Below are 20,505 nucleotides of genomic sequence, written 5' to 3'. Positions count from 1 at the left end.
CGTGGCTGAATGTTTACGTTTGGCAGGCAGCCTTTCAGTTACGATCTTTAACATCAGTGGGCCACAGCAAATGATGGTGAGAAGCTAAACTATCTATTAATTATGTCAATTACAGGGAGTGTGGTTGTTGAAATAGGGTGTTAGCGGTCTTGCTGTTCAAAGAAGAATGACAACACTGTAGATCACCAACACTATGGTTTATTTTGTATTCACAGGCAAGTCAACGTTGTCGCAGTAAAAGTCCCAAGATAGCTCCTGGTGCAATAAAATGGGTTATGTCTGATGTTTCTCTATTAATATTGCTGCTGCATTAATGTGTATGTTGCATGTTACTGCTGTAGATGTGTTTCCGAGCCGCTCCGATTACAACGAGAGTTACAACGAGAACGTGACGTCATATTTACACAAGACGGATCCTTTCTAGCCATAACCCGACTGTCGGTCCTGACGGACTCCAAAAGTCAGACATTATACAATCAAACAAATAAATAAACACAAGGATAATTGTGCCTTATTGTCGAGTAAATAACAGTGTGTGGTTTCGAAAATAATACAAAATTAGAAGCAATACAGATTTCAGTATTCTGAGCCCCTCTCCCCCTAACTGACAGCAACAAAAGTCCGACATTATTCAATTAAAATAAAGAAGTAAAAACAATAAGTGTGGCTTGATATTGAGTTAGAAAAAGGTTGATAAACGCTGTGAGAATGGATCTGCGGAGTGCGGAGAGCATTTCGCCGCGATCCCAACTCGTCTATTACCAACGTTCAGGGAGCTCTATGCAAGTCAATGGGACTCCCTGATAGTTGAAACTCGACGCTAAAGGGCCCCCCCTTGCGTTGGAAAGTGACGACAGGGACCCTGACATAACGTCAACATAGGCCGAGTTGGGAGTGAGAATGTGTTGGTCCAAACGTTGAATTTATTGTCTGGTAATGCTTTTGGATAACCTTTGCATTCTTTCCTGTAAACCAAAACACAGATGGAGTGTTGACTGCAGCTGGATGACAGCGCTTAGCTCCAAATATGCTATTTCTTTCTACAAACAGCTGGAGAAATGTTACTCATGGTTTGTATTTAAACCATATGTTTGTAAAGCTATATTTAAAAAATACCATCAGAGTTGTATTGTTTGTAACAAGTGGGTGTTCTTTTGGGTTAAAGCAATGTGTTTAAAGAACTATAAACAAGCTTGTATTTATTTTCAGGAGGCCAGGGTGTAATATATCCTGTGTGACTTAAATCAATGCAATAACCTTGTAACCTAGACGATAACACTCATTTTCTGCTGCTCTTGTTTCTTGCTTTTGAATTTCTCTTATGCATCCTGATGCAATACGAGACCTCAACATTGGGAACAAAGGGTCCCCTGGATCTATTGGAAGCATAGGAGCCAGCCATGGGGCCTCCAAGGGCCTCCAAGGGCCTCCAAGGATGGGACATGGACGATGAAGGCCCTGCAAACCGGAATCTAAAATCGTCACCCACACACACTTTTGGGAGATACAATTCACTTTGAAATCTGCGTGATAAATGTAAGGCAGTGATTTGGGGTTTTGTCAAACACTTCATTTGATCTTGATTGTATCACAATTGTATCACAAATATGTATTGGTTAACTCGATGAAACCATGTTTTTATGTTTTATATGTTTTGTATACAATCTGGAAAAGGCCGATGCAAATATTATAGGCTAAATGAAGAAAATGAAGCAACTGAGAAGGAGAAACCTGGCATTACAGAACTTGAACTAACTCAGAATCAAAACTGTGTGCGGCTGGAGAAAGTCACCTCAATGGCTTTTTTGTTATTTCAAGTTAGACTCATCTCTTCTACTTACGGAAACCGTTGTAAGGGATTTTCCAGGACTTCCACAGCACGTTCCAAAATAAACCAACATCAGACTTCCTTTAGAAGCCTACACCAAAGGGATTTACTAGATCTTGCTTCATTTCAGCTCAAATCCTGTCCATGATATTGACACTCAGTCAGCAAAATATTGACTTTAACTGTCCTCTCTAGGAACTGAGCCCTCAGCATCAACAAATTAAGATAATCATGAACTTGGAGGGTATCGTTGAGGCCACAGGTGAGTAATCAATAATAGTAGAAGTCAAAGCCAGGTAAAGCGGATATCATCAGATTATTAATTACATATGAACTTTAAGGGTCCCCCAACAGATGTTTCTATTCACCCCAGTGGTTTATAGCAACATAGAAGTTTTGGTTTCATTTAACGTATTTTTGCTTCCGTGGAAGGCCGCAAGCATATTGTTATCTTTTTGTTTTCCAGTGAATAACAAAACAACCATGGTGCTAAGTTTTGATGGGTCTTTTATGTCTCTAGTTGGACGAAGATGTCCTGCAAATCAGGAATTGTTTAGCTGTTTATTCACCATTTATCCTAAATTGATGCACTCAAGCAGCACTCTTATTGTCATTAGAGTTTAGTGTCCGTTAAGTTTCACACTTCGGATCATTGGCGTGCCACGCGTCACCTACTCTCTTCCTGTGTAGATTTCAAAATAGATAATGGTATAACGGTTTCACTCAGTGTCATATTTATAAAGGCAGAGACATGTCTTCAAGGCCTGTTTTTTTTCCGCTGTACAGTGTATGTAGCAAACACTACCCAAGCCAAAGGTTAAGAGTTGTGGTGAATAATAGTTTTTTTAAATATATATTTGATGTGTCTCATGGCAGATGCTCATTACTTATTGCAATAAGATGTGCTGCCCTACAGTTGCACATAAATAACCATCAAACATACAAATTATCTTCATCTTTAAAAAACCTGCTAGTTGATATCTTTGCATCGCCACTGAGTGTGTGTTCGGCTCCTGCTCCATCCAGAAAACACTGAGTCTGAGATGGAGTTGAGAGAGTGTGCTCGGCACCTTAAAATAATGTTCAATGTTGTTTTTAGCCGGTGTTCAGTGCCGTCATTGATGAGGCTTTTGTAATTCACACACTGTTCTAATTGGTAGTGATATTTATTCATGTTCAGATTTCTTTTTTTAATGGTAAAAGGTTGTGCTTTGTATAAATGGTGGCGGTCTAGTGTATGAGGAGATCTCCCCCTATCTCTTGTTTGTTTACAACTGATGTCCTTTTACTAATTTACTTGAATTTTCATTTGGGGCAGTTGTGTCATGCATTCAAGCCTTTATTGACAGAAGTTGTTCTATTAAGCAGGTATTTTTAAAGAATCATTTATATTTTTATTTTTTTCTTACGGTAAATTACTGACGGTCTTAGAATCATCCACAGGAGTAAAGTGAGCACTGTTTCCCTCCCCATGCCAATGATCATCTTTTTTTCCCCTCATTACGTTTTGTCTTGATCTTAATCCCCTTTCCTTCTTGCATGTCCAATCACTGGGATGGAGCCCAGATTACCTTGTGTCAATCACCTAGCTGACAACAAGAGCAGAGTCACTCCCAACTCCTTGCAAGGATTCTACCTCAGCTGTTTAGACAGATGTTTGGGAATACTGATGCAAAAAGAGAGGATGGTAATTTAAAGAGTATCATGGTTTTAATGTCTGGCAGAGCTGGTGAGTGTGTGTGAGTCTGTGTGAGTGTGTGTGTCTGTAGGTGCCTCTGTTTGTCACTGTGTGTGTGTGAGTTTGCAATGAAGGATGGAAGCACTAGTCAAAACCTGAAGTTATCATGACCATCTCTCCCAGAATCTGTTAAGAAAGCTGTATGTTATATATACACATATATATAAAAATATATATAAATATATATATATATATATATATAGATATATATATATAGTAGGGTTATTTTAAAGTAAGTGTAAAAGACATAAAAAATAAGAAAATATGTGATCTTTAAATGTACGTCTTTGTTACCATGTACAAATAAACCCTGGGTTTGTAAATATTTGTATACATATTTCTAAACCTGTTTAATTTTTCTATGCACTTTTTTATTTATAATGTTATTTGCTTAATAAAGATGTTAAGATGTTTGAATACATTTCTATTTTTTTATTTGAAAAGGTTAATGTAGAAAAAAGAATGATGAAAAGCAATACACTGTTTTCAGAATGTATAAAGGCCACTGTTAGAATAAAAAACAAAGAGTCTGAGGTTTCGTGAATTAAGTCTTACTTTTACAAGAAGAAATGTTGGTATTTTGAAAATAAATTCATATTTTTTACCAAAAAAAAAATGGAATAATGAAAAAATAAAGACATAACAGGATAGGTTGGTCTGAGTATGCTTACTCAGACCAACCTCAGATTGGATTACATGTTGGAGCTTTTTCAGTAATGATTGCAGAAAGCCCAAACTCTGGAGTCTTAACTGTCCGGCTTAGACTGTGAGTCGTGGTTCAAGTCCCCGTAAAGACTTAAAATATGGAGTGCCGACTGGTACTTGGAGAGGTCCCAGTTCACCTCCTGGGCCCTGCCGTGGTGCCCTTGAGCAAGGCACTGGACACTCCCCATTGCTCAATACAATTACAACAGCTGCCCACTGCTCCTAGTACTATGGTGGAAGGAATGTTACATCTCTATCACGTTCAGTTCAAGTTTGGTGAGAACAGCGATGGCACCGTAGCGCTTCATATATCCGAGCAGCTTAGCCAGGTGCCCCACTGTTCAGTCAGGGTGCCTGCTGGTGACCCCCTCAAACACGGCTTTCAGCGGGCTCTTGCTCTCCTTCATGGAGTAGGTGTAAGTGATCCAGGTGGCGGGGAAGGAGCAGTGAGATGCCAGATGTTTGGTGGTTTTAACTCCATGGCTCTCTGGATCCAGCAATATCACCAGCTCTTCCAAAACATCCAGGTTGTCCAGCACGGTCTGTAAAGGTGCTGACAGGACGTTGGGACCTGAAGAGGAAAATTATGGGGTGCAATTACTCAAGTACTGTACTTAAAGGTGGGGTAGGTAATTCACTTCAGAAACACTTTTTGTTATATTCCATGGAATGCTCTTAACATCCCGATAGCAATGAATATCTTAAGTGCTTTGACAAAAAATCCATAAAAAACTTTCATCTGTGGAAGCCGTAGTACTGTAAAAAGCACGACCAATCATTTTAGCCGGCCCGGCTAAAATAACTGGATTGCCTACCTGCCTGTCAGCCTTCCATCTGTGCACAAACTTATCTCGTGCCCTCATTGGTCATGTCAGGAAGTGGTAGATTTTTTCCGGCTGTGTATTTTCAAATTCTAGCGCACTTGAGCTGGTTTCTCCAAAATTACCTACCCCACCTTTAAGTACTTTGTCAGGCTTAATATTTATCTGTAGATACCCCCAAAGCTTTTTTCTTATTCAAACGAGTATTCTTTAATGTTTAAATTAGTTTTTCTGTTTTGCACATCCTCCTATTAATATCTTTGGACATCCTGCACTAAACTGTTTTATTGTAGAGATCACTTACAGTATCTTATTGATATGTTCTATTCTATATTTCTATCATTGACCTTCTACTTTCCCCCTATGAAAGTATGTACTCTTAAAGGAGAGGTGTCATGCTTTTCCGGTTATTACCCGTCCCCTTGTGTGTTATGAAGGTTTTTATGCATGTAAACGGTGTGCAGAGTCAAAACCCTCAAAGTACACCCTGTAGCGAGTAAAACTTAACACAGAAAATACCTCCCCAAAACGCCTCGTTGGAGATACGTCACTGTCCATTTGATTATTCCGGGTACGGCATGATGTCATGCGGTACCCGGAACAAAATGGACCAATCCAGAAGAGCTATGGCCACACCCAGCGGCGCTGGCGCACCCTCTGCCAGCCTAACATTTACTGTTGGAAGCTCTGGTTCAGTTCACAATCGATCCAGTCATGCCAATGCCAAGGACCTGTTTCCTGAAATGTGAGGAGAAAGCTGAGTTGTTTGTCCTACCGACGGAAGAACCACGACGAAGTCAGTGGTTGAAATGTCTGTTTAACACTGTTCCTTCAGAGGTTCGAAGAACGTTACTGTGTGCACGGCATTTCACAGACGAAAGCTTCCAAAACATTGCCCAGTTTGAGGCCGGATATGCACAGCATTTGAAACTGAAGGACGATGCTATTCCTAGTTTGTTTGGACCATTTGGAGCAGGGGAAGATTCGGGTACACAACCTGTAAGTTTGCATTGTTATTTGTGTATTTATCAAACAAGGTATCTACCACGACTGTTTAAATGTGTAAACGTGTGTCGGACTGCTAAGCCATTGACACAGTGCTAACTGTGCTAACTAAGTTGCTAGCGTTTCCATATATCAACTCTAATATCAGCAGATGGCCTTACATACATGTATCTCATAGCAGGAGAATGTCTGCATTCACACACGAAATACTCATAGACAGTATACTCCGGGTGATTTACCGTACAGTCAGTCGCGAAACGTAATTACATTATAGCTGGCGTTCCTAGCGTGTATGCTTCCGAGCTAAAAAACGGAGCTAGACATTAGTTTGCTCGGGAAAACATTGTTGTTATGCCAGCTACAATGAATGTAGCAGACTACCCGTATAAGATTGCAATTGTAAACATGTTCTTGATAGCCTAATATGAACCACTGTTGTTCATAGTATAGTATAGTATAGTAGCCTATAGCATATTACACTGAACAACTAGCAAACGGTTAGCATATTAGCTGGCAAGCTAACTGTGTTGATTAGATAGATAGATTAGATAGATACACACTCCTCCCACAACTACTACTAACGAATCTAAAACAACTAAGTTTCTCTAATATTTTGTGATTTGCATTTGATTTCGTCCAGCCAGATCAGGAAACTCCTGGCGTATCTGGCGGACAACACACACACAGGATGACCCACTCTGATGCCTCGTCCTAAAAAGCCTCGTCCTAAAAAGCCCCGGCAGCCGCTCACAAAGCTGCGATAGGCAAGATGCAGAAAACGCCTATAAGGGGAGGAATGGATGATATACAGTGTATATATGTATATTTACGCATGTTCATTTTGTACATTTCTAAAAATAAAGTTTGATGGAAATACTTAGTAGGCCTATCCTTTCTTTCCTGAATGATTTGCTCCTATAACATATCATTCATATATAGCAAACCATGATTTGATTTCTCATCAAACAGTAGTAGTTTATTACAGGTAAAAATAACTTACTCTTCTATAACAACAGTTGTAGGTACAGTTCGGTTAGTTAGCGTATAAAATATACGGCTGTACCGAGGCCATTATAAGACTGTTGTTCGGCTGAGAGCGAGCCGAAAAAAGCACTGTTAGACATGGGCGGAGCCTCTCTGGTGGTTGACTAATCAGAACAGAGTGGCCGAGCTGACCAATCGGAGCACACAAGGCTCACAGGGAGGGGGGGGCAAGAGCTCCAACGAGCCGTTTAGTGGAGAGAGTGAATACTGCTGAATACACATACTTTATGCGAAACCAATGTGAGTTTGGAAAATTGCACAGTATAAATCTATTTTAGTATACCTCAACAATGGAATTATGATCAGTGGAAATGGCCATGACACCTCTCCTTTAAGCCCCAAAGACCCCTTCGGCGGGTCTTTTTTTTTTTTTTTTCACGACACTGTGTCTCAGGGCTTCTTAATATTAAAGAAAAACTATGAATGTGTCATACCCTCCTAACGGGAAGAAACTCAGCTAACTGATGATACGAACCATTTTTACCGAAACAAAACACAAGTCTCAAAAGAAGGGTCTAAATGAGCCCTGAGCGAAAACATGCTAACGCACTTAGCACAGAACTCTAGCTATACCGATCGATATACTTATTGGATCTGCACAAACAAGTTTAGCTAACATCCTGAGATTCCACAGATTATAGAAATATAAGTATCATCACTGAGCGATTAGAACTCGTGACAGGGGAAGCAAATACAGACAACACACGACGTAGCTTTAGGTAGCAAAACACGGAGATATGCTCACCTTTAGCGGTTATTCTGATCAAAAGTTGTGTTCAATGGCATTAAAACGACAAAAAACGCGTCTGAAGGTTAATCCATAGGTTAATCCAATGTGTCTGTCACTTTGAAAAAATTATTGATAATCCATAATTCAATTTTTATGCAAAAATCGGAAAATAAATATTAGCTGCTAATGGTAGCCACCATAGGTTAGTGCAGCTTCCGGTTTTTGCTACGGGTCACTCTCACTCCTTATTTGGTAACGTGTGTGTGTATGTGGAACTTTCCCTCAATTCCATTGGCTCTAGCGGTTAAAAAGAGATGTCAATCATCAAAATCGACCAAGGGGGGCCAGAGATATGGAAAATGCACCCAAATGACCCCAAACGTGTTTTTTTTTTTGCTAAATCTCTCTAAAAAGGTCAAATTTCACTTGTTTTGCATCAATCTTGATACAGGGTACTTATTATATGTTATAGTTTGGATAAAATATTATTAATTTTCCCCTTTTAGAAGTGTAGTTATGGTCATTTGTTCTCTTAAATGTCATTTTCGAGCCTGAGACCTGGAAAACAGGCTCGGGACTTAACAGGTTAATATTTTTATGTTTTCATCAAATATAACGTATCAACAACAAAAATTCAATAACGTGCTTTAACCACTAGGCGGTTAAAGCACTCAAGTTTACAGTGTTAACACAATAAAATATACTGCTGTTTCCAGTTTAGTTTATGATGGATGTATTTTGTTATCCACACATATATTGTTTTTATATTTGTAACACCAAACCGACAGAAAATATGGTCTTAACATGACCCAGTGGTCTAGTTAATAAAAAACATATTATCAAACACAATATTAAAATGAACTCTTATTTTGAAAATACAGCTTCCTGTTTTCGAATGAGCTGCTCCGACAGTCGGGTTGGGTTATGGCCGTTCTTATTATACATCCATGGTTATGGCTAGAAAGGATCCGTCTTGTGTAAAACTCTCGCGAGAGTTTGCAAGTCACGTGGCTGAATGTTTACGTTTGGCAGGCAGCCTTTCAGTTACGATCTTTAACATCAGTGGGCCACAGCAAATGATGGTGAGAAGCTAAACTATCTATTAATTATGTCAATTACAGGGAGTGTGGTTGTTGAAATAGGGTGTTAGCGGTCTTGCTGTTCAAAGAAGAATGACAACACTGTAGATCACCAACACTATGGTTTATTTTGTATTCACAGGCAAGTCAACGTTGTCGCAGTAAAAGTCCCAAGATAGCTCCTGGTGCAATAAAATGGGTTATGTCTGATGTTTCTCTATTAATATTGCTGCTGCATTAATGTGTATGTTGCATGTTACTGCTGTAGATGTGTTTCCGAGCCGCTCCAATTACAACGAGAGTTACAACGAGAACGTGACGTCATATTTACACAAGACGGATCCTTTCTAGCCATAACCCGACTGTCGGTCCTGACGGACTCCAAAAGTCAGACATTATACAATCAAACAAATAAATAAACACAAGGATAATTGTGCCTTATTGTCGAGTAAATAACAGTGTGTGGTTTCGAAAATAATACAAAATTAGAAGCAATACAGATTTCAGTATTCTGAGCCCCTCTCCCCCTAACTGACAGCAACAAAAGTCCGACATTATTCAATTAAAATAAAGAAGTAAAAACAATAAGTGTGGCTTGATATTGAGTTAGAAAAAGGTTGATAAACGCTGTGAGAATGGATCTGCGGAGTGCGGAGAGCATTTCGCCGCGATCCCAACTCGTCTATTACCAACGTTCAGGGAGCTCTATGCAAGTCAATGGGACTCCCTGATAGTTGAAACTCGACGCTAAAGGGCCCCCCCTTGCGTTGGAAAGTGACGACAGGGACCCTGACATAACGTCAACATAGGCCGAGTTGGGAGTGAGAATGTGTTGGTCCAAACGTTGAATTTATTGTCTGGTAATGCTTTTGGATAACCTTTGCATTCTTTCCTGTAAACCAAAACACAGATGGAGTGTTGACTGCAGCTGGATGACAGCGCTTAGCTCCAAATATGCTATTTCTTTCTACAAACAGCTGGAGAAATGTTACTCATGGTTTGTATTTAAACCATATGTTTGTAAAGCTATATTTAAAAAATACCATCAGAGTTGTATTGTTTGTAACAAGTGGGTGTTCTTTTGGGTTAAAGCAATGTGTTTAAAGAACTATAAACAAGCTTGTATTTATTTTCAGGAGGCCAGGGTGTAATATATCCTGTGTGACTTAAATCAATGCAATAACCTTGTAACCTAGACGATAACACTCATTTTCTGCTGCTCTTGTTTCTTGCTTTTGAATTTCTCTTATGCATCCTGATGCAATACGAGACCTCAACATTGGGAACAAAGGGTCCCCTGGATCTATTGGAAGCATAGGAGCCAGCCATGGGGCCTCCAAGGGCCTCCAAGGGCCTCCAAGGATGGGACATGGACGATGAAGGCCCTGCAAACCGGAATCTAAAATCGTCACCCACACACACTTTTGGGAGATACAATTCACTTTGAAATCTGCGTGATAAATGTAAGGCAGTGATTTGGGGTTTTGTCAAACACTTCATTTGATCTTGATTGTATCACAATTGTATCACAAATATGTATTGGTTAACTCGATGAAACCATGTTTTTATGTTTTATATGTTTTGTATACAATCTGGAAAAGGCCGATGCAAATATTATAGGCTAAATGAAGAAAATGAAGCAACTGAGAAGGAGAAACCTGGCATTACAGAACTTGAACTAACTCAGAATCAAAACTGTGTGCGGCTGGAGAAAGTCACCTCAATGGCTTTTTTGTTATTTCAAGTTAGACTCATCTCTTCTACTTACGGAAACCGTTGTAAGGGATTTTCCAGGACTTCCACAGCACGTTCCAAAATAAACCAACATCAGACTTCCTTTAGAAGCCTACACCAAAGGGATTTACTAGATCTTGCTTCATTTCAGCTCAAATCCTGTCCATGATATTGACACTCAGTCAGCAAAATATTGACTTTAACTGTCCTCTCTAGGAACTGAGCCCTCAGCATCAACAAATTAAGATAATCATGAACTTGGAGGGTATCGTTGAGGCCACAGGTGAGTAATCAATAATAGTAGAAGTCAAAGCCAGGTAAAGCGGATATCATCAGATTATTAATTACATATGAACTTTAAGGGTCCCCCAACAGATGTTTCTATTCACCCCAGTGGTTTATAGCAACATAGAAGTTTTGGTTTCATTTAACGTATTTTTGCTTCCGTGGAAGGCCGCAAGCATATTGTTATCTTTTTGTTTTCCAGTGAATAACAAAACAACCATGGTGCTAAGTTTTGATGGGTCTTTTATGTCTCTAGTTGGACGAAGATGTCCTGCAAATCAGGAATTGTTTAGCTGTTTATTCACCATTTATCCTAAATTGATGCACTCAAGCAGCACTCTTATTGTCATTAGAGTTTAGTGTCCGTTAAGTTTCACACTTCGGATCATTGGCGTGCCACGCGTCACCTACTCTCTTCCTGTGTAGATTTCAAAATAGATAATGGTATAACGGTTTCACTCAGTGTCATATTTATAAAGGCAGAGACATGTCTTCAAGGCCTGTTTTTTTTCCGCTGTACAGTGTATGTAGCAAACACTACCCAAGCCAAAGGTTAAGAGTTGTGGTGAATAATAGTTTTTTTAAATATATATTTGATGTGTCTCATGGCAGATGCTCATTACTTATTGCAATAAGATGTGCTGCCCTACAGTTGCACATAAATAACCATCAAACATACAAATTATCTTCATCTTTAAAAAACCTGCTAGTTGATATCTTTGCATCGCCACTGAGTGTGTGTTCGGCTCCTGCTCCATCCAGAAAACACTGAGTCTGAGATGGAGTTGAGAGAGTGTGCTCGGCACCTTAAAATAATGTTCAATGTTGTTTTTAGCCGGTGTTCAGTGCCGTCATTGATGAGGCTTTTGTAATTCACACACTGTTCTAATTGGTAGTGATATTTATTCATGTTCAGATTTCTTTTTTTAATGGTAAAAGGTTGTGCTTTGTATAAATGGTGGCGGTCTAGTGTATGAGGAGATCTCCCCCTATCTCTTGTTTGTTTACAACTGATGTCCTTTTACTAATTTACTTGAATTTTCATTTGGGGCAGTTGTGTCATGCATTCAAGCCTTTATTGACAGAAGTTGTTCTATTAAGCAGGTATTTTTAAAGAATCATTTATATTTTTATTTTTTTCTTACGGTAAATTACTGACGGTCTTAGAATCATCCACAGGAGTAAAGTGAGCACTGTTTCCCTCCCCATGCCAATGATCATCTTTTTTTCCCCTCATTACGTTTTGTCTTGATCTTAATCCCCTTTCCTTCTTGCATGTCCAATCACTGGGATGGAGCCCAGATTACCTTGTGTCAATCACCTAGCTGACAACAAGAGCAGAGTCACTCCCAACTCCTTGCAAGGATTCTACCTCAGCTGTTTAGACAGATGTTTGGGAATACTGATGCAAAAAGAGAGGATGGTAATTTAAAGAGTATCATGGTTTTAATGTCTGGCAGAGCTGGTGAGTGTGTGTGAGTCTGTGTGAGTGTGTGTGTCTGTAGGTGCCTCTGTTTGTCACTGTGTGTGTGTGAGTTTGCAATGAAGGATGGAAGCACTAGTCAAAACCTGAAGTTATCATGACCATCTCTCCCAGAATCTGTTAAGAAAGCTGTATGTTATATATACACATATATATAAAAATATATATAAATATATATATATATATATATATAGATATATATATATAGTAGGGTTATTTTAAAGTAAGTGTAAAAGACATAAAAAATAAGAAAATATGTGATCTTTAAATGTACGTCTTTGTTACCATGTACAAATAAACCCTGGGTTTGTAAATATTTGTATACATATTTCTAAACCTGTTTAATTTTTCTATGCACTTTTTTATTTATAATGTTATTTGCTTAATAAAGATGTTAAGATGTTTGAATACATTTCTATTTTTTTTATTTGAAAAGGTTAAAGTAGAAAAAAGAATGATGAAAAGCAATACGGCAATGAGCCGTAGGGTCGCTGGTTCAAGTCCCCGTAAAGACTTAAAATATGGAGTGTAGACTGGTACTTGGAGAGGTTCCAGTTCACCTCCTGGGCCCTGCCGTGGTGCCCTTGAGCAAGGCACCGGACACTCCCCATTGCTCAATACAATTACAACAGCTGCCCACTGCTCCTAGTACTATGGTGGAAGGAATGTTACATCTCTATCACGTTCAGTTCAAGTTTGGCGAGAACAGCGATGGCATCGTAGCGCTTCATATGTCCGAGCAGCTTAGCCAGGTGCCCCACTGTCCACTCGGGGTGCCTGCTGGTGACCCCCTCAAACACGGCTTTCAGCGGGCTCTTGCTCTCCTTCATGGAGTAGGTGTAAGTGATCCAGGTGGCAGGGAAGGAGCAGTGAGACGCCAGATGTTTGGTGGTTTTAACTCCATGGCTCTCTGGATCCAGCAATATCACCAGCTCTTCCAAAACATCCAGGTTGTCCAGCACGGTCTGTAAAGGTGCTGACAGGACGTTGGGACCTGAAGAGGAAAATTATGAGGTGTAATTACTCAAGTACTGTACTTAAGTCAAATTTTGAGGTACTTTTACTTTAGAAAAGTATATCCATTTTATGCTACTTTACATCTACTACTGCCAATATTGTACCTTTTACTCCACTACATTCATCCGACAGCTTTAATTACTTTAATTGACAGATTATTACCACATACAAAAGATAGTGAAATTAACTTTGATATTATAGGTTAAGATATGCAGTAGTAGTACACATAGTAATTAAAATGAGCTGAACCTTTACAGGCTGTGTAAATAATAAATAAACCATCAGTATTTGCCATCAAAGCTCCAGCTCTCCCCGTGTCTCTCTGAGTCCGGTTTCCAATTGCTTCAGAAGTTTCCCTCACAGATACTTTACGTATATTCTTATGCCAATGCTTATACTTTACCTAATCAAGCTTTTGAGTGCAGGACTTAAACTTTTTAATATATTTTTAAATGTAGTTTTGCTACTTTTACTTTAGAAAAATATCTCAGTACTTCTTCTACAACTATCGGCTGTTCAGTGGGCCATACTCATCGATACTCTTCCAGCAGATAACGATGTACTCATTATTATGTACACATTACTGATACCCCTTGATCTTATCAATGTCACAGACAGATTACAATTGTAATTTCCACTCACTGAGGAGGCCCTTCTGATCATTGTTACCAGTTGGAGCAGACAGGGGGGCGAACCCTGCATTGACGTAGGAAGATCTTCTGCTGTAACTCAACACTGTCTGCTGTCCTGTGTTAAACACAAGCATGAAATAAACAGTTATGATCAAAGCCAGAACCACCACGAGATGAAAACATTGTGGGGGGATCAAAACAATATTTGCTTGACGGATGTTGGTATTTTCCCAGACCCTCAATTGACTACAACTGAGGAACTTGATTTCCACTTGAATGCTTATTTATCTTTTTTAAACATTATCTCTCAATATGCACACCTCTTTTCCGCTTCCTGAAGATAAGACAAGCGCAGATCACAACAAGTGTGATGGAAATTAGGATGACTAACGGTACCGCCCCTGCAGAAATAGAAACAAAAAAATGTAGAGAAACAAAAAAAATGTGTCTTTCTCCATAATCAAGAGTGGGCTTGCTTACACATTGGTGCGCCTGGACTGGGTGGGAAAGTACCCTCTTCGTTTATCTGAGTCTGAAATGAAACAGTAACATGTTTGGGTGAAGTCATCTCTAACCCAGACCAAAGATAAAAACACACCCAAAACCAAAACCATGTTACTCTCAAATATACACACAATTTACTTTAAAGGAACATTTAATGGCTTTGCTATTCTTGTAAGCTTATCATTTTTTTTTTAAAGCATATGGAATTTGGAATTCTTTTTTTGTAAAGTGCCTGGAAATATTCTAATAAGAGAGGTAATTTCCTGACACAAATGACTAAGTAGTATTTGGCTGCTTTCATTACAATCCGCACAAGTAGGGCAGACTGGGGACGGTTGCAACACGTTTTTGCATTTCTCTCAATTGCCTTAGAGACTATTTGGTCTAGACAAACCACATTTTTATATAAATTAAACGTACGTTATGTATGTGTGCTTATTATCCAACGCATTTAAAGATGATTACATGACAGATCGTACCAAATATATATTTGAGTGTAAGAACCTCTGTTGGTCAATTATCCTTATATCCATAGGCGGAGTTTGACATTTGTGCTTGGGGGGGCAAACCTTTTTTACTGACGTCAATACACAGTCCCAACTATTGCGTGGGGTGCTACGCAGTAGTGGTCGTTGGACGCGGGGGATCGCCGTCCCCCCACTTATGTGGAGCCCCCACTTTTTTGAAGCATGATTTTTTTTTAATAGTCTGATAAATATAAAATCATTGCCAGTGTTATCAGTTGCAAGTGTGTATTTGTTGAAATAATGACGAAAACACAATACATTTCACAGTAATTATAATAAAAACGTAGCTCAAGTATTTATGCAACTTGATTTGAAGCGTGTGTGTATGTGTGAGGGGAGGGGACTTTTCCATGCCCGCCGTACACACACACTCATATGGAAGGGGCGGTCTCTCCCCCCAACAACAGTGCATTACATAACTGTAAAACTGTGCACATCTTATACTTATTTGATAACTACTATATCCCTTGGTTACTTGAACACGCTACAATATTATTAACCAGTGTCCTACCTTATTAAATATTGACATACGAAATATTTGTATTGGAACAGTTTTCGACGTAGTAATGCTGTAACATATTTCAGCCACTATGGCAATGCCCCCCCCGCAAAATCCGCCTATGCTTATATCAACCATACAATGACTTGTGCAGATTGAAAAAGCAATACAAATTTGTATTTGAGTTGAATATATTTTATATTACCCCCGAATCTGTTTGTCTTTAACATATTGTTGTCATAAGCATGTGCAAGACAGACTTTGACAGAATAACTTCGTACCTCCAGAACTACTTATTTTCAATAAATTCAGCAGCACATATACAATGTAAGTGTTGCTTTCTTGGTGGTTGGAGGGCCTGACTGAGCATCTACAGTGTGAGTGTCATCACAACAGCATGTTTCTGACTGGACGAATAGGACTTGTTGCAACAGTCCCCAGTTTCCCCTTCTTGGCCTGTTCTTCACACTTTAATAGGGTAAAGGGAAAAAGAGACCACATGGATTACCGTTGGTCTAATGCTGAGAAAAGTTGAAACATGCTTCGATGTTGGTACCTGAGGAGGAAAATAGAAACTGGGATCATGTACACCAATCAATTAATAACGTCATTAGTAATACCAATACTAATGCTTACAGACAGTTCACTTACTGTGACAGGAACTCCGGTCGTTCCGCTTCTAGAGAAATAAAAAAAAAAGCAATAGAACAGTGGTGTAAAGTAACTAAGTACATCTACTCAAGTATTGTACTTAAGTACAATTTTGATAAACTTGTACTTAAAGGTGGGGTAGGTAAGTTTGAGAAAACGGCTCGAGATACACTTTTTGTTATATTCCATGGAATGCTCTTAACATCCCGATAGCAATGAATATCTTAAGTGCTTTGACAAAAAATCCATAAAAAAATGTCATCTGTGGAAGCCGTAATACTGTAAAAAGCATGACCAATCATTTTAGCCGGCCCGGCTAAAATAACTGGATGTCAGCATTCCATCTGTGCACAAACTTATCTCGTGCCCTCATTGGTCATGTGCACGTTCGTGTGTGTTGGAGGAGGGGCTCTATAATGCTGCGTTCACACCGGACGCGATGCGATGTTTGGGGGCGGCGCGATTACATGTAAAGTCAATGCAGAGACGCGGACAGACGCGAATTCGCTCCGACGGCGCGCATGAAGCGGTGGATGTGGCGCGAATCCCGCGATTGAGGCGATTGAACGGTGCCGCGTTAAACGCGAGAGTTCAATTTTTTCAACTCGAGCGTCAAATTCACGTGACGCGTTCTCGCGGAAGCCAATCAGCGGTGAGGATCTCAGCCGCCGTCACTGACGTTCAACCACACAACATCAGCCGTTAGCTGTTAGCACACAGAGCTCACAGCTCCTCATATATGTTCAGAAACTGGACAAAAGTTAAACAAGTACAAACCACAGACTGTCTGTGTCATGACGAATACAGTCGCTGCTTTATTTATGTCTGTAGGCCGTTGTTATGAGTGTGGAATGAGCATATACAACGTTAGCTTAGCCTGGTCGACCCGATCTTCATTCAGAAAACAAGCATTTTAAAAGGTTTTTCACCTGCCGTCTTGTCTGCAGACTTGTCAAGCATTCATTCATGGTTGTTACTAACCGGTATCAGTATGTTGTTACTTCGGCATCATTTAGAAACGTGTATTACAATTTAATCACGGTAAAATATGTTCATTTGTTGTAGTTGTAGCTCCAGAGCCAGCGCGTCTTGTTTGAATGATGCGAGTAAACACAGCTGGCAGCCGCGGTGAAACTCCAGCGTTTAGAGCGATGCGATAGGAGCGATTAGAGCGAAGTGAATAGTCGCATCGCGTCCGGTGTGAACGCAGCATAAGGAAGTGGCAGATTTTCTCCGGTTGTGTATTTTCAAATTCTAGCGATCTCGAGCCGGTTCCTCAAACTTACCTACCCTACCTTTAACTTAAGTATTTCCATTTTATGCTATATTTTGAACCTGTACTCCACTACAATTCAGAGGTAAATAGTGTACTTTTACTTATCTAATACCTTTAGTTACTTTACAGATTTGGATTAATGATGTGAAATATAATCAACTAATTAAAACTAGCTGCACCTTTAACAGCTTTGATAACACTTTAATTCATCAATAATTATAATCAAAGCATATCATATATATTATTCTGAAATGGACCAATTTGCAGGAGTACTTTTACTTTGGGTACTTTATGTATATTTTGATGCTAATACTTTTGTACTTTTACTCAAGTAACATTTTGAATATAGGACTTTTAACAGAGTATTCCTACAATCTGGTACTTCTACTTAAGTACAAGATCTGAGTATACTTCTCAGTGGCGGTTCTAGACCAATTTTACTGGGGGGGGGGGCCAGACTGGGGCCAGTTATTTCATGAGAGGGGCACAATAAAAGTGGGTTAAAAAGACAAAGACAGTATATAAAGTCATTTTGTAAAATAAACATAAAATACAGTAATTGGTATTTGTTTTTGTAAAGGTATTTGTTTTGGTAAATGTAAGTTACAGTCCTTTGTTTCAGTAGTTTTTTCGTTTAGAGTATTTGTTTTAGTAACTTTAAGTGACAATTTAATTAAAAAACATAAACAGTATTTGCTTTTATAAGGTAATGAACAGTTTAATCTCCACTGTAAATCCGGGTATCTGATTTGATTTAGTTCCTTTAAAGCCCCCCCCCCCCCCCCCCCTAGAACCGCCCTGCTTCTCCCATCTCTGTGAAATTCTTTTTTTTTCTTTAAATACTGTTTTTTAGGCTATTTGTTGTGAAAACACAACGCGGTCTTTAATGGTATGATGTGTCCCGCTACGTGGTAGGTGCGTGATGTGTCTAACAGTTCGTATTTAGGCTACTGGAGTAGGCTCGAGCGCAAGGTAAATGTCATTTTTCCTTTTTAAAATCATATCGACAGTATTCTAATTTATCCTGGTTACGTTATCAAACTCTTCTTACCCTGGATCTTCGCACTGGATGTCATTAGTTGTCGTGCACGGACTCGACACTTTAAACCCGGGTCGACATGAACCACAGGGTCGACAAAATGCTTTGCTTCCATCATTAAAAGTGTTTTCTTTGCACTCTTCGTTGCCGACTTCGTGTTGTCCTCCGTCGTCATCATGTCCACAGTTAGGTGTGACTTGGTATCCTTGGTCGTAAAAATAGCAAAATAATAGCATACAGTATGATAGAATATAAATATAAACATTATACAAAAGAATACATACCTGGTTTTATAGGACACGACACGCATGTTCGTGTATCCCAGTAGGTGGTATGATTGCATTTATCAGAGTGCAACAAGCGGCGAGTAGACATAACGCCTCTTTGTCCAACACACAAGACTGAATGCAGATTTAGGGTTTTGCTCTAGTCTAGACAAAGACCCACCCACTCAAGAGTACTTTGAAGTAAGTGCAACAACTCGTCGGTGGTAGAGGTCCCATTATTGTTCCTCAAAAAAGGAAAACATGTCTCCATCCTGGTTTACTTTTTAATTATTTTGTGAAAAACTCAGCAGCGAAAAAAAAAAAAAATAAGAAGTTTGTGTTGTGTGTGTGTCAAAGTCAAAGTCAACTTTAATGTCAATCTTACTCAGTTTGTGTTTACAGACAGAGAGATCGAAATGACGTTTCCAGCAATCCCGAATGTAAAATTATACAGTATACAGACAGGCTATATACAAATATGTATAAAATATGTATATCCTATACACAATAAATAGACACATTTACACATAGGCCTATGCACATATTAAGATTAAAAAACCACAACAATCAATAAATAACAGTCACTTCAATATCAATATCTTTGGTGCAAGATTGTCCATCAAATGTGCATTTATTGTAGATTGTCCATAGCAGGAGGGGAGAGAGTTCAGCCTCCTGCAGCCTGGTGTAAAAAAACTGTTCTTTTTGTGTGTGTTAAAACATAGGGTCCTCTCTGATTGGAGGGTTTTGTCTAAAGCTTAAGAAAACAGGCTAACCCATTGCCTAATCTCATCTTGGTCATGGAGACTGTAATGTTAAGATATAAACCATTACTCATTGACTGTATGGTGTAACTGTAACATTCTGCATCTTTGTCCCTCTCTTCGGCCATCTCTTCTTAAAGGTGGAGTAGGTAATTTTGGAGAAACCAGCTCGAGTGAGCGAGAATTTGAAAATACACAACCGGAAAAAATCTGCCACTTCCTTACAGAGCCCCTCCTCCAACACACACGAACGCGCACATGACCAATGAGGGCAAGAGATAAGTTTGTGCACAGATGGAAGGCTGACAGGCAGGTATTCCTCGTTGAGTAATATTCTTAAATATAAGAAGATATGGACTTGCAAAAAAGTGTTGCATTAATCTCAAGACAGTGACTTTGAATGACGATTTATGTGCTGACTTATGTACAATTTGTTCCTCAACTAACATACTACTTTCAAAAACGTTTAGTCATTGGAAAATATTCATCACATTTTTGGGGAAGTGTCTGAAGAACACACACTGCTGAATGCATGTCATGGTCGAGTTTAACCTTTCAAATGGTTCATCCCTGAAGGCCACAAAAGCCTAATTTGAACCTACTGCACTTTGATGTGAAACTGACCTTTTAAAGTCAGTGTATTCATACTGAAACCTTTAGTCTGCTCCCTTATTTAGTAAAACACAAGCTTTAAGTGGAGTATGTCCAAACGTTGAATTTACTGTCTGGTAATGCTTTTGGATAACCTTTGCATTCTTTCCTGTAAACCAAATATGCTATTTCTTTCTACAAACAGCTGTAGAAATGTTACTCATGGTTTGTATTTAAACCATATGTTTGTAAAGCTATATTTAAAAAATACCATCAGAGTTGTATTG

General features: G+C 39.2%; 2 protein-coding genes and 2 long non-coding RNA genes across 4 annotated transcripts; 2 read left to right on the top strand and 2 right to left on the bottom strand.

Moving 5' to 3' along the window:
• Positions 1-868: 868 nt before the first annotated feature.
• On the top strand, positions 869-4,099 carry LOC117480331. The gene is made up of 2 exons (XR_004555656.1): positions 869-1,536; positions 2,024-4,099. It is a non-coding gene; the product is annotated as an uncharacterized LOC117480331 (long non-coding RNA).
• A 243-nt stretch (positions 4,100-4,342) lies between these two features.
• On the bottom strand, positions 4,343-4,852 carry LOC117480515 (IGF-like family receptor 1; the record flags this gene model as incomplete). Its single annotated transcript, XM_034127859.1, has 1 exon — positions 4,343-4,852. A coding segment is annotated over one exon (240 nt), but the record flags the coding sequence as incomplete, so codon positions are not given.
• A 4,893-nt stretch (positions 4,853-9,745) lies between these two features.
• LOC117480330 lies at positions 9,746-12,864 on the top strand. The gene is made up of 2 exons (XR_004555655.1): positions 9,746-10,413; positions 10,901-12,864. It is a non-coding gene; the product is annotated as an uncharacterized LOC117480330 (long non-coding RNA).
• Positions 12,861-18,994, bottom strand: LOC117480310 (IGF-like family receptor 1). Its single transcript, XM_034127603.1, has 8 exons — positions 18,882-18,994; positions 18,610-18,802; positions 16,283-16,310; positions 16,140-16,187; positions 14,582-14,633; positions 14,422-14,502; positions 14,112-14,216; positions 12,861-13,446 (listed from the first exon to the last, which is right to left on the bottom strand). Exons 1-8 carry the CDS (start codon positions 18,970-18,972, stop codon positions 13,121-13,123), a joined length of 924 nt encoding a protein of 307 aa, XP_033983494.1. The 5' UTR covers positions 18,973-18,994; the 3' UTR covers positions 12,861-13,120.
• Positions 18,995-20,505: the final 1,511 nt, after the last annotated feature.

Source organism: Trematomus bernacchii, unplaced genomic scaffold (genome assembly GCF_902827165.1).
Source record: "Trematomus bernacchii unplaced genomic scaffold, fTreBer1.1, whole genome shotgun sequence".
NCBI classification, from domain to species: Eukaryota; Metazoa; Chordata; class Actinopteri; order Perciformes; family Nototheniidae; genus Trematomus; species Trematomus bernacchii.
This window is presented reverse-complemented; position numbering and strand designations above follow the sequence as displayed.